This window comes from Mustela erminea, chromosome 6 (genome assembly GCF_009829155.1).
Source record: "Mustela erminea isolate mMusErm1 chromosome 6, mMusErm1.Pri, whole genome shotgun sequence".
Lineage (NCBI taxonomy): Eukaryota > Metazoa > Chordata > Mammalia > Carnivora > Mustelidae > Mustela > Mustela erminea.
Genome location: NC_045619.1, coordinates 126,350,698 through 126,363,794, shown reverse-complemented (window position 1 = coordinate 126,363,794; position 13,097 = coordinate 126,350,698). Strand labels below are relative to the sequence as shown.

The following is a 13,097-nucleotide window of genomic DNA, read 5'->3' as shown; positions in this document are numbered from 1 at the left end:
AGGGCATGGTCTGCTCTGACAAAAAACATTGCCAAGATAGACAGAGACCATGGGGTTGTTTCTGCTGAAGCCAAAATCATGAAACGAGTCCATATGTGAAGGAAAGCCATGAGTATTGGACATCCCTGACTCTGTAATATTTCATCAGATGCAGACCATCCAGTTGCCGTCCCTCCCTCCACTGTTCTGCCTGCAGGACCACATGGTTTCCAGAAACCTGCAGCATTCGCATTTCTACTGCCCACCTCACCAAAAATGCTGAGCCCTTTACTGGCATAGGTTTCTGTGAAAAGAATGAAATTATAGAATTTATCTAATAGAAAATCACTTTTCTGAGGAGACTACCTAGGATGCTTTTATCCTGTACTGTGTTGTTCCTCAAAGCATCTCCCCTGGAGGTAGGCTTAGAGAAGTCAACCATGGGAAGGACCTCACGACACGACAGTTGGGAGGCCCACGAGCTTCAGTTCCCGCGCACCTTCACACAGTCAGTAGCAGAGGTGAACCCTTACCTTCATCTGGAGATTATTTTTTTTACAATGAATTGTGGAGTCTTGGGATTTAGGAAGGTCAGTAGTAATACTTGATATTTGCTGAGTGTGTACTACGTGCCAGAGTGTGTTTTACATTTTACATGACTCAAGCCATCTCATCCTCCCAGCCATCTTACGAGGTCGCGCCATTATTACTTCCTTTGAGTAAACGAGCTTGCTTCACAGACAGGTTCGGTGACTTGACCAGAGCCCCGGACTTACGACGTGGTGCAGCCAGGCTTCTAGCCCAGGGCTCACGTTTCTAACCGCTGTGCTGTTGCCCTCCGAATGTCTGGCGTGTCTCAGTCTCCTTTTTTAAAAGGACCCATTACCAAAAATGCGTAGCAATCCCGTGAATCATGAAGTATTCCTGCATCGACAAAAACAATGTTTTGGAGTTAAATAGGGTACAAGAGCAGTTCGTTCTGAGTCTTGGTTTAAAAATTTTCAGAAGTTGTGAAATAAATCGTTTGGTTTCCTATTGTGTTTGCAAAACAACCTATTCACATTTCCTCCATTTGGGGCTTTTGGCGTGTTTGTAACTACGGTCGACCGTATGTCACACTGGGTAAGCATTAAAGTCATCTACACCATGGCCCTGAGGAAGAATCCAGTGCTTTCTGCCTCCTTCTGGGCTCTGGGTTAGTGATAGTTCTGCTTCCAGAAGGAGCAGCTCCAGAAGGCCACCCACCTGCCCTTCTAGTTTACAGGCACTCCCCGGGCAGGGGCAGAGGAAATACCTTATACATAAGGAAGTAAAAGTCATTAAAATTTGTAATCGATAGAGACTCCTCCTACCTGTGTGGGTCCAGGGGCATTGTGGCTCTGACACAGTAGCTGGTTTATAATCTGGCCACAACTGAGGCGACAGTCACCAAACTGTAATACGTAAAAATAAATGAAATGTATATAATGGAGCTGAACTCTAAAAAACATTGGTTTTTTTTTTTTAAGTTCTAAAAAATTCCTTTGCCTTTCTCTTTCTGTCAGTTTTCAGTTTTTCTTTCCATGAGCAGTTAACATTTTGCATCTTCCAAGAGGCTGTTCTTTGTCTCCACAAATAAAACCATAATGTTATCAAAACAATCGCTCTTCTCTCTGGGTAGAACCATTGGAGGAAGGCTAAAAATATTTCTTTTCTACATTTTCACCTTTTATGAATGAAGTCGCACGATCTGCCAAAAATCGTTCCATTGCTACCCTGTGGGACTGTGTTCTCTAAGAAATGATTGTCATGGTGCAAAGAATAATTTTCGTAAAGAATTTCCATTGACACGGCTTAATTAGTAATCTCAATTGTGAGTTTCCCTTTCATCCGAGTCATTATAACTGTTTTAATTTCCCGTACTTTCAACTTGTTGATGACAAGTTTTGAAACCGTCATTTCAAATATTTAGTGCTACATAGGTACAGACGAGTCCCCTCCCTTCGATTTCAGCTTGACACATAATTAGTGTGATTTGCATTAGCATAATAATGAAGATGGAACCGAGGGGAATAAAGAAGTTACGTCGCAACAATAGTGGCATCACTTTCATGGCAACAAGTATCCGAACACGCATGTACAGATGTCTTGAGTTTTGTTTCTTTTTTTAAAAGCAGAACAGTGCTTTTTTTTTTCCCTTCCTTTTTTAAGCCGTTGTCAAATTCTGACAGCTGCTATGACTTGTTTTATTCTTTAATTCTTCCCTTTTTAATGGAAGGGCATCTTCCATTCATGGCTCCAGCAGTTTAGCTGCCTCTAAATGAGACAGAGAAACACGGATCTCCCTGGTGGTCGATCTTTCCACAGCTGCGCTGCGGTTCCACTGTGACATCAAATTAGTAATTATAGCTGAGCGGGGGCTGCTTTTGACAAATGACAGCCTGAGCATGCTGCCAGCAAGCAAGCGACGCAGCAGGGAATCCGGGGAAGTAAAAGAAAACATAACTGGACTCACTTGATTTCTGGGGGATTTGACCTGACTCTTTAAAGAGCCCATGTTCTTGAGGGAGAGAGTCCTGGGGATTTGCACAAATATGCATTTTGTTCATCGTTCTGCACACTTCTCCTCAAAACTCGGGTCTGATTGTGTGAGGTAGAGCAGAGCGTGTATAATGGAGTCACCGGGTCACAAGCAGAAGATTCCTTTTAACATCTAACCTGCTCCCTGGGGCCCACGTGACCGGAAACAGCTGCCCCGCGGTTGGCATTTGTGTAACTCTATCGGCAATAATCATTGTTGACACTTTGATAATGGGCCGCAGAAAGCTGCCTTGTCGATTCTCAGGCATGGTGAATTGCACCAGCAATTAAGTGACTGTCACCATCTCTGACATTTTACCTATTACGGACCGAAGGTTCTAGAAGAATTGATCATTAATACCCTTACATTGAGAAATGCTTTCCCAAACCAGTTTTCAGCATTTCTGTTGTGATCTTTAAATTGTAACAAATTACAATTAATGATGCCCTCTCTCTGCTTCTTTGGGATGCAGTTAAAGGCAAGGTGACAAAGCCGCTGGACAATAAGGGACACAAGCACAGCAGCATGTCCTTTCCTTCTGGGAATCTTTCTGCCGTCAGCCGGTGATCAGTTAAAACAAGATAATCATGGTTTTTGCACCCCAAACTCAGCTCATGCTTTAACCTTCTTCTGTAAAATCCCTTTTCTTCCCAGATGGAAGTGAATCATTTCCCTTTGCCAGCCAGTGCTAGAAATCCCGATTCCAGCCCCCAAAATGCCAGGAATAGCTTCCTGTCAGGGCAGAAGCAGGGCCTATTCCTCTTACGTTAAAGGCAACACGGGTAACATCTGCCTCGTGGCGTAGAGATGTTTTATTAAGGGGAGTTTGCGGGGAGGGGCCGCAAACGCAGTCACGGATCTGAGTCCCAGCCCCTGCTCTGGCATTAATGGATGTTCGGGGGTTGGGGATAAATCATTTCACTTTGTCATCACTCGGAAGATGAAAAGATGGGATGGTATCATTGGTTCTCCTGCTTCAGTGTCAGAATCTCTTGTTTCAAACGAAGCCCTCCCCCGCTGCAGAGGCACAGATCAGCAGCACAGTGGGCTCTGAGAAGTCCTGGACTTGACAATCACTCAAGTCCTGTCTGTTCCAGGTATGGCTGAAGGCAATTGCTAGGATTCATGGAAAGGATGTTCAGAGCTGTCATGTCGGCAGATGCCGGGGCAAACCTAAGAACCCTACAATGTAAACCTTAGGGGATAGTCTTGAAGTGGAGTTTTTAAGATTCAGCTCATTTGGAATTTGCTAGAAGTGGCACATGAAGAAAAAGGGGTAACATGCTGGGGTCCTTGTGAGCACCGCCCAGGTAACAACATTCAGGTCCTTAGGCCTGTCTGGCTTACGATGGCGTGGAAACTCTCAGTTGCCTTCAGTTCACTTTTATGTCTCTGGGATTAATTCAACCCTGGGTTTCCCAGACAGGCCAGGAGCAGTGCTGCTAGATATGGGTTTTTTTTTTTTTTTTTTTTTTAAGCTGACAACTCTTACTCATTTGGTTCCAGAAAGAGTCGGGGTGGAAAGAAAACTTTAAAATTTAGAACGGGGACTGAATTTTAGCCAAGCTGCTGCAGATGCATGCTTTTTAAAATAATATAATATGGGACACCTGCGTGGCTCAGTCGGTTAAATGACGGACTCTTGATTTCAGCTCAGGTTATGATCTCAGGGTTGTGAGTTCGAGCCCCGCATCTGGGCTGCTTAAGATCCTCTCTCCCTCTCCCCTTCCCCTCCCCTCTCTAAAAAAAATCAATAAATGAAAGTATAAAATAAAATAATAAAATTATGATGTTCGCTAGGTTAGTATTAAAACAGAAACCATATAGTACTTAGCCACTTAGTACTTCCTAAGTTTTCAGACTCAGATTTCTTACATTATCACCACCAATATCTGTACAACAGAATCTTCCAGTCAGATCATAACAACCTATTTTGTGGGTCCTACCTGCAGGTTAACTGTCATGTCACAGCCCGGGGAGGAAAACCAAACTGTCCCTATTGATACCACCCACTTCCAGTTAAAGGGCCATTACATTTTGGAAAGTATGACAATATTTGAAAAGCAATATATTTCACATTTTAAAGATTGGCTTGAAAATCTTAGGATAAATAAATAACCAACAGCTGGGCACTGCCAGCTCCAACAGTTCTAAGGGCTGAAATCACTGGGGTTTACCGAGTTTTGTGCTACTTAATTGTAGTCTGGTTTCACAAGGGTGTTGAGGTTTCTTCTCTTTCTACGTTTATATATAGACAAGTTCAAACCAAAAATGATGAACCTTTCACATGCAGATGCTGGTCACAAATGTGTTGGTTCTCATTGTGGAAATTACAAGGTAGTACTGAGCTGTGGGATCATTTTCCAAGCCATGAACTTGCATAGACATTCCGCTTGTGTTAAAGAAGGTGGTTACATGCACTTTTTGTGAGAAAGCACCTGTTATCTTTGCTACTTCTGTGTGAGCTTTACCCATATTCACTATTTTGTTTTTTCGTGTATCAAGTTTGTGGCTTGGATGTTTTGAGAAGCAGAATTGATTTTATTATAAATCTCTAACATCTCTTATTACCCTGAAATTGATACCACATATATGATGTTATTCAATCAAATTATCTTTATCCTAGCTCCAAAGTAAGGATTACCTAAAATTCTGTCCCTCACAGAAATATTTCTGGAGACTATATTTTCAGCCCCACAGACTGTGATTTTTTTGAAGTGTTTTGGAAAGCCTGCTGAAAGGGGTTTTATTCTTTCTTTTAATTTTCATTTAGGTGAGCTTGGAATAACAAGTAAATCGGGAACATAAGCAGGTCTAACATGAGACAATAATTAGTACATTTTTTTTATGTTGTGTATTCATCTCCCAAGTGTGACAATACAGCCCATCAGAGGGATACCAGGCTGCAATCTTTGACATCAAGGCTTACAGTTAGACTTTAAAAATGGGTTGCCAAATGACCACATCGAACAGAAATTCATTTCTTTCTGAAATACAAGTCTTTTAATCACAGAGGACTATGCCTTGCATTATCCTTTGCATTGAAACCTTCTGGTGCCAAAATCCTGTTCGCATTAAGTACTCAAATGTGACAGGAGTATGTTCCATTTTCCTGTTAGGGTTTCTGTCCAGGCGAAAATGAAAATGTGGCTCTATGTTACATAAATTTTGGCTCTTTGCGTTTTGAATATAGGTATTTTTTTTAACTTTCCTACTGCAACGTAAAATACGATAGACTCTTTTAGCATAATTTAATATAATTGTAGCATAACAATAAAACCTAGGATCATTTTCATTTGAATTCTCTGTATATGAAGGATGTTTTTGACTGTGAATACAGATTTCAAATCTTTGTGATTTTTTAAAATTATTTCTGAATCCTCTAAGAGATTATTTGATTTTTTGTTCTCACTAAAAATAAGAGTTCTCTATCATTTCTCTGACTTTACTAGCCATTAACATATTACTAAACTCCACGTGCATGACAGCAATGCTATATCACATCCCAGAGCCCAGTGAAGTAGATAAATATTTATATGTAACCAACAGGTTGACTTCCATTTGAAACAAGATGTAAGTTCCTTTGCTAAACATTTATTTTTGGATCTGTTTTCAGAGAATATGTAAAATTTTTACTCATTTGGAAACTTAAAAGTTTCATTAACAGCACTATTTTTATATTGGAAGGGCAGTTCCAATGTCTTGTTTTGTTTTGTCTTGTTTTAATCTCCTTTCTACCATTCTTTCTTGGCCCTTCCAGGATCCATGATTTCTGGCCACAGAAGCTCATGGTTCATTTCTAAAAATGAGAGTTCTGAACTCGGTTGCGGTTAGTTCTGCATACTTTTTCCTTTTTTTTTTAAATCTCAAAGGCCAATAAATAAATAAATAAATAAATAAATCTCAAAGGCCCTGGACAAATCTGTCCTTAGAGATCATTGATGTGTTTCATTGAACCCTCAGGAATAATAAGTATTTATGTTCAGAAGCATTTATACATGTAAAATACCCACGTGTTGGTTATCTTCAGGCTCTGACACAGTTGGGTTTATATCCTGACTCTCAGGGCCCTGATTATTTGTGTTCAGTTACACAGAAACCATTTCTGACCGTGACCAATATTGTTACGTAGTTATGTTTCTTACTGATGAAGAGTATAGACTTGCAAGGGACAGATTAAGCAGCTGGTTCAGAACATCACAGCTAGTATAAAAATGTTAAATATGCCAGACTTTTAAAAAATCTTGCTCTGGATTTATCAGCCGTGAGTTTTTCCCCCGGCTACACAAGCCATACTTGAGAACATGACCAACAAGTAACACTGACGATGTTTGTCACCCTCCACGTGGCAAACACTGCCCTAAGCTTTTTATGCGTATGAACTCAACTCATGCTCACACTAGTGCTGTTTGCTAATCCCCGTTTAAAGAGGAAGAAACCAAGTTACAGAGAGGTCAAGTAACTGGCTCAGAGCTCCCCAGCTAGTCGAAGTTGCTGAGCTCTAAGCCGGGCAGCTTGGATCCAGTTTGTGCTCAGAACCTGACTCTCAAGTCTGTGTCCCGTGCAGGACCGTGCCGAATGGACCTGGCGTCTGGCATCCCCCGGCAGGAAAGTGTGAGGGATATGCATCCTGGTAATTTTATCCAAGCGATGGAAGCAGGATAGCTAGGTTGCAAGAATGGTGTCTGCTTATGCCTTTGGCTATCTTTGTGCATTTACTTGTTGCATTAGCAGAGGTTGAATGTCATTTGGAGTCCAATCCACCCCAATAGAATTACCTCATTCCAAAGGGAAAGTAACCTTGCCTGACTCTAGCTGAGTTTGGTTGTACACAGCCTCCCTTGGCTGGCGGGGGTCCTGGGAGCAGTTCCCAGAGGCCCCCAGGCAGGAGCCCCAGCCCGGGGCAGGCAGGGTGGGGGAGGGTGACGGAGCTCATCTTTCTTGGCCTCGCTTCCCCGCAAGTCCCTTGTGTGGTACCGCCATTCCCCTGTCACACTCGGAGGCTCCCAGTCTGCACGAAACTGGCCAGGAGAACTTAATTCAGAGGGAATAAATAAAGACTTAACCTACTACCACTTCAGAAAGGTTGCTGACCGCTGGCTGGGAGCCAGCCTCGGAGAGTCCACAGTTAAGCGATTCTGAGCTGATGTCTTTAGCTCTGGCGGTTTCCTCCGCCCTCTGGCTGGTTCTGCATTGAACTAGAAAGGGTATGAAAGACACCCACGAAAGAACTAGACCAGGGACTTCAAGGCTTTCAAAGCTCTCCTAAGTGCAAAGAATCGAGTGTTGCAAAGCGAAGGGTAGACTCCATTGCTCCCCACAGTTACCCCCTGGGCTGCTCTGCAGACCTCACCTTCGTGGGCTGTGTAGCCAGGAATGTGGAAGCTCATTCGCTCACAGCCTAGAAGTTCTCAGCAGTTTAAAAAAAAAAAAAATTGTGTTTAAATATAAACACATCTCACTATCAGAGGGATATATTGAAATCGTTCTCAAAGCTAAGCAATAAAAAAGAAAAAAGACAATCCAAGAAAGACTCTCAACGATAGAGAACAAACAGATGGTTAGCAGAGGGGAGGCGGGCGGGGATGGGGGAAACAGGTGATGGGGGTAAAGTGTACATGTACTGGGACGCGCACTGAGTGATGTGTAGAACTGTCGCACCGCTCTGTTGTACGCCTGAAACTCATGTGACACTCTGGGGACTACACTGGAAATTAAAATTTTACAAAATTTTACAAAAGCTAAGAATAAGGTTTTCTTGAGCATGAATCACTGTCAGGTGACTTTAATCTTTGTCACCTAGTTCTTAGAAGAAAAGAACAAAGTTTTTTGTTGTTTTAAGAGAAGATTTTGTATGCAGTCTCTCAACCTATGTTTTTAAATCCGTACAAGCCGGTGAACGCTCACGTGGACGACGGTGAGGACGACGAGCAGCCCTCGGTAGTTAAGTGTGTCACACAGGTGTGGGCGGAGTTCTCAGAACAACTCCCACCCCCGCACCTCTACCCCGCACCCCACACTGACTGAAGCGTCAGGAAGCCCGGGTTCCCCTCTCCACGTGAGAACTGGCTTCCTAGTTGCCCTTGCCAGGCTGTGAGACCTTAGTTCAGACCTTGTGACCTGCATAATCTCTCTGAACTCAGTTTCGTGTCGGTACGAACCTAAGGGTAATAGTTAGGGTTGTTGTGAAGGATGAACGAACCGATGCACTGAAATGGATCCAGGTGAAATGCCTGTTAGCACAGGACCTACAGCTGCTAGTGCTGGGTGGTGCCTTCCCCACTCCGTGCGTAAGACCGCGGTCTGGAAAGCTCCAGAAACCTGGCCCCGGCCCCGGACTGGTAGGGCATAGAGCCAGGATCTGGAATGTCGGGATTCACGTCTCCCACGCGCTGGCGGTGCTCCCAGGCGCTCTGGCCCACTGCAGACCCCCGGGGGTGGGTATGTGTAGACCCGTGTTGGATTCCTCCAGCAGCTGCCCTGCTAAGGATCTGCCCTTGCCTCTTGAGCTTTTCGGTAAGCCCTTTAGTCTTCTAACCAATCTGGTTGCCCTTTCTAAAACTTGATCCAATCTAAATACGTCCCTAATGCCTGTGAAATTCACAAGTGAGCTTAGTGAGAGAGTGCAGGGTGCCCCGAGTTTTATGAGCTAGGATTAAGTTTTCCCTGTCACATGAGGTAATCTTGCTGGGGTGAACCCGGAGTGGCATTCATCTCCATGAATGTGCCTGGAATTACAAACACCTATCCCCTGTGTCATTTACTGCCTCGGCTCTGCTCTGACCTCCCCGGCTTCAAGTTTCCCTTGCTCAGGCAGAACCCCAAATCCCTCCGCCCTTCTTCTCTTACACGAACGAAGGGAGCTGTGGAGTTGAGGCTGATACCTTAATCCCTATCACGGCCACCCCCCATCACCGCCACCCACACACGCTGCTGTCATCCCCCGACACACAGACGCCAACACCCAGGGTGTCCCCTTAGAGAATCCCTTCCTCCATCTGTGTTTATGTGCGTGGATCTGGCTTCAACCCTTTCTTCTAAGGCACTTGCAGTTTTGTATTTTGGGTGGTGGTTCTCACGGCTCTCTGGATTTGTGAAACTTAAGATTCTTGTATTTCATTTGCTATGAAACTGTGTTGCGTTTATAATTGTGCTAGAAGCAGACCTTCGGGTAGAGTGCGGTTGACTCAAACATTTCACATTAATTTGCGTCTTCACATGTCGGGTTTTTTATGTCACGTTTATGACATTTTTAAATTATTAATGACAGATTTAGGGAGTCAGTCTAGCAGGCCCCTCCATAGTTTTTGTGAAGAATGTCATTGTGTTTTTATTTCCTCAAAACTCTGACTCAGCATGAAAGTATTTGAGAGTAGATCAGTGTCCCCCAAGGATGATTGTTATTTATCTGTCCATTTTGCATACTCGTGCTGCCTTGTTCTTTGTTTTTTTACCTACTTGTTCTGTTTTTCTCTCACACTAGATCACAGACCCCTTTAGAAGTGTTGACTTACTGGGTCGCCTGGGTGGCTCAGTGGGTTAAGCCTCTGCCTTTGGCTCAGGTCATGATCTCAGGGTTCTGGGATCGAGCCCCGCATCGGGCTCTCTGCTAAGCAGGGAGCCTACTTCCTCCACCCCCTCTGCCTGCCTCTTTGCCTACTTGGTGATTTTTCTCTCTCTGTCAAATAAATAAGTAAAATCTTTAAAAAAAAAAAAAAGTGTTGACTTACTCATTTTTGCATTCCTGTACATAACGGTCATTCAGTAACTGCTAATTGAACCAAACCTTTGGATTTCTGATCCTTGATATACCTGCTTTGTAGAGATTGTTATTTTGGCGTAGTTTTATCAAATTAAAAATTGCAAAACGTTTGAGGTGCCTGGGTAACTTTTTTAAAAGTGTCTGCCTTCAGCTAAGATCACAATTCCAGGGTCCTAGGATCGAGCCCCACATGGCGACTCCGTGCTCAGAGGGGAGGCTGCTTGTCCCTCTCCTTCTGCCCCTCCACCCATTGGCATATACTCTCTCTCACTCAAATCTTTTTAAAAAAATTGCAAGACTTCAAATTTTTGCAAAGTTAAAATGAGTGGCAGCTACAAATTTGGAATCCCATAATGTATATGCATATATGTGTGCATACGGACTGATGTGAATAGTTTACAGAGAAGGAAAAGTGAGCTGTCCAGGCATTTGAAAGATGGTTCAGTAGATCTATGCAATAGAACCAATAGTTGTTACTGCTCTGAACAACGAGGGGGGCCGTGTGGGGAGCAGGAAGGAGAATATGTTGTGTGTGGGGAGCAGGAAGGAGAATATGTTGTTTCCTTGGATTATTTTTTTCTTTCATTTAGCTCACACTTAGGAGAAAGCTACTGAGACATTCATTGGTATACTAAGTGTCTTCTGCTGGATTCCTTTCGGCTGGAAGAAATAAGCTATGATTAGTTGACAGGATGGGGGAGGGGCTTTGACTGGTCTTGAACTCTTCCAGAATGCAGGCTGCACGGAATGAAATAGAATAAGCCACACTATTTTAAGATCCTATGCGCATCTTATCCTAGAGCATAAGCTAAAGGTTTTTACTGCTTGTGACCCATGTTTCAATGGTCACCCATGACTTTGTACTGTGACTGTCATTTTAAGGACAGTGTAGTTGCCAGCTCGCGCCTTCTGGTTTATTTGTAAAGGATAGAACTGCTCATCTTAATATGTTTTGTGTTAGAAGAAGACATTGTCCTTTGGCATTGTCCACATTTTCTTCTTGGTGGGGTGGTGACCAGGAAGGCTTAGAAGGGGCAGATGGCCAGCGTCTGGATGCATATTGTCCCTGACTGAGAAATTAGATAGGATTATGGATGGTGCTTTTCTGAGACAAGATAACCTGTTATTTGTAACATGAAGCCAGCAAAGGCTACCCAAAAAGTGTCAGGGGCGTGGAGTTGGGTTGTACCAGTAAGAAAATTGAAGGTTCCTGACAAAGAATTCCAAGAATACAAATTCTATACTTAGAAGACTTCTTGTAAGAGAGTGGATCTAAGAAAGCCGTTGGGTTTTTATGCCATGAGATCTATTGCAAAACTTCCTAATATGGAGTGCGTGCAACCCTCCATTCCTAGTGGGACTGCTTCCAGTGGTCGTAGCTCACTGGTGCCCCCTTGCGGTACTCAAGTCACCTCACATTTTGTTGCCTCGGGTGAGAAGCCCGCGGGGAGGGAGGCACACTCCATATCCGGGCGTGGAAACTTCACCTCTGGGGTTGGAAGGCATGTATTAATTCGCTTTTATTCAAACTTATCTCATTCCCTTTGTCGTTTGTTTTAGGCCAAAGAACTACCGACTTTAAAGGATAATGATTTCATTAATGAGGGCCAAAAGATTTATATCGATGACAACAACAAAAAGGTGTTCCTGGAAAAACTGAAAAAGGATGTCGAGGTAAGAAACAATCGACGTGAAGGACAGCCCCGCTATAGAATTGTCACCACTCTCGAGTCTCAGAAGCTTCTTCAGCCGTCCATTTAAATCTGCAGGCGAGGCCAAAATTCGTATTGTTCATTGTGAAAATCCCATCCAAATAGGTGCCTCTCCTGGGTGATCTGGTTTAGAAAAGAGTGTCCTGCTTCGGCAGCTGCTTCCTCTAGACGATGGACTCAGGATGTCATCTGCAGGGCGTCCCCACCCTCGGGTTGCCACCATCTTGGTCGGCGGGGACCCTGTGTGGTCACAGCCTGCTCACACGGACTGCCCACAGCAACCAGAGGAGGGTGACGCTGAGCGATGACATTCTGTCACACGGTAAAGCGTTTCAAAAACAAATGCTTAGTAACTGTTTGAATTTGGGGTTTTCTTCATCTAAACCACATCTCGGTGTTAGTAAACACAGCCCCGGTCCCCTGGTGCTTTAACATTTCCACCAGCTTCTGTGGAAGTGATGTCATTAGGCCCACCAGGCCTCACACGTGGTGGGGACAGCACCAAGGCTGTTCGCGACACTAGCGGCACAGGGGATGGTTGTGACACACATAATACTGTGAGAACATGGGCTTTTCGTCTCTCGTGAGGGAGGTTTTCTTAACTGTGTTTTTGTTTAAGAATTTAAAATATACTCTTCCCTATTCTTCTGTTGATTTTAAAGGCATCATAGCTCTCTTGTGGGATTTCCTTTTATGATTCCTTTAGAAATTAATTCGGGGCGGGGGGGAGATTTTCTTGAGATCCATTAGGTTAACGAGAGCGTGCTAAGAGAATTTTAATATAGACAGTTAATGAACACAGTTTTGCCGTTACTGTTACTTCATACATATGAAGGAAGCTGTTACTTCCAGTACCAGTACCAGTAAGCTATACTGGTACTTCCAATACCAGTATAGCTCTTCAATTTAGAGGCTTTAGTGGAAAGTTTTCTTCTTTGCGTCATTAAATAAAAATAATTAAAATGGCTCAAGCCAACAATTGAGTGTTTTACACTCGACTGTATCCCCCGTGAGGGCAGAGCAGTTTTACAATTGCGTTTTTCCCTGTTCTGACGTCTCTTTCATTGTAAGACACCCAGACTGA

The 13,097-nt window shown here is 43.6% G+C and overlaps 1 protein-coding gene across 1 annotated transcript in view; it reads left to right on the top strand.

Annotated features, from left to right (window-relative positions):
• PIP4K2A (phosphatidylinositol-5-phosphate 4-kinase type 2 alpha) overlaps positions 1–13,097 on the top strand; it is a 172,707-nt gene that overhangs the window by 144,400 nt on the left and 15,210 nt on the right. The window contains exon 7 of the mRNA XM_032349607.1: positions 11,862–11,975. Coding sequence (XP_032205498.1) covers positions 11,862–11,975 — 114 coding nt within the window. The remainder of the gene's footprint in view (positions 1–11,861; positions 11,976–13,097) is intronic.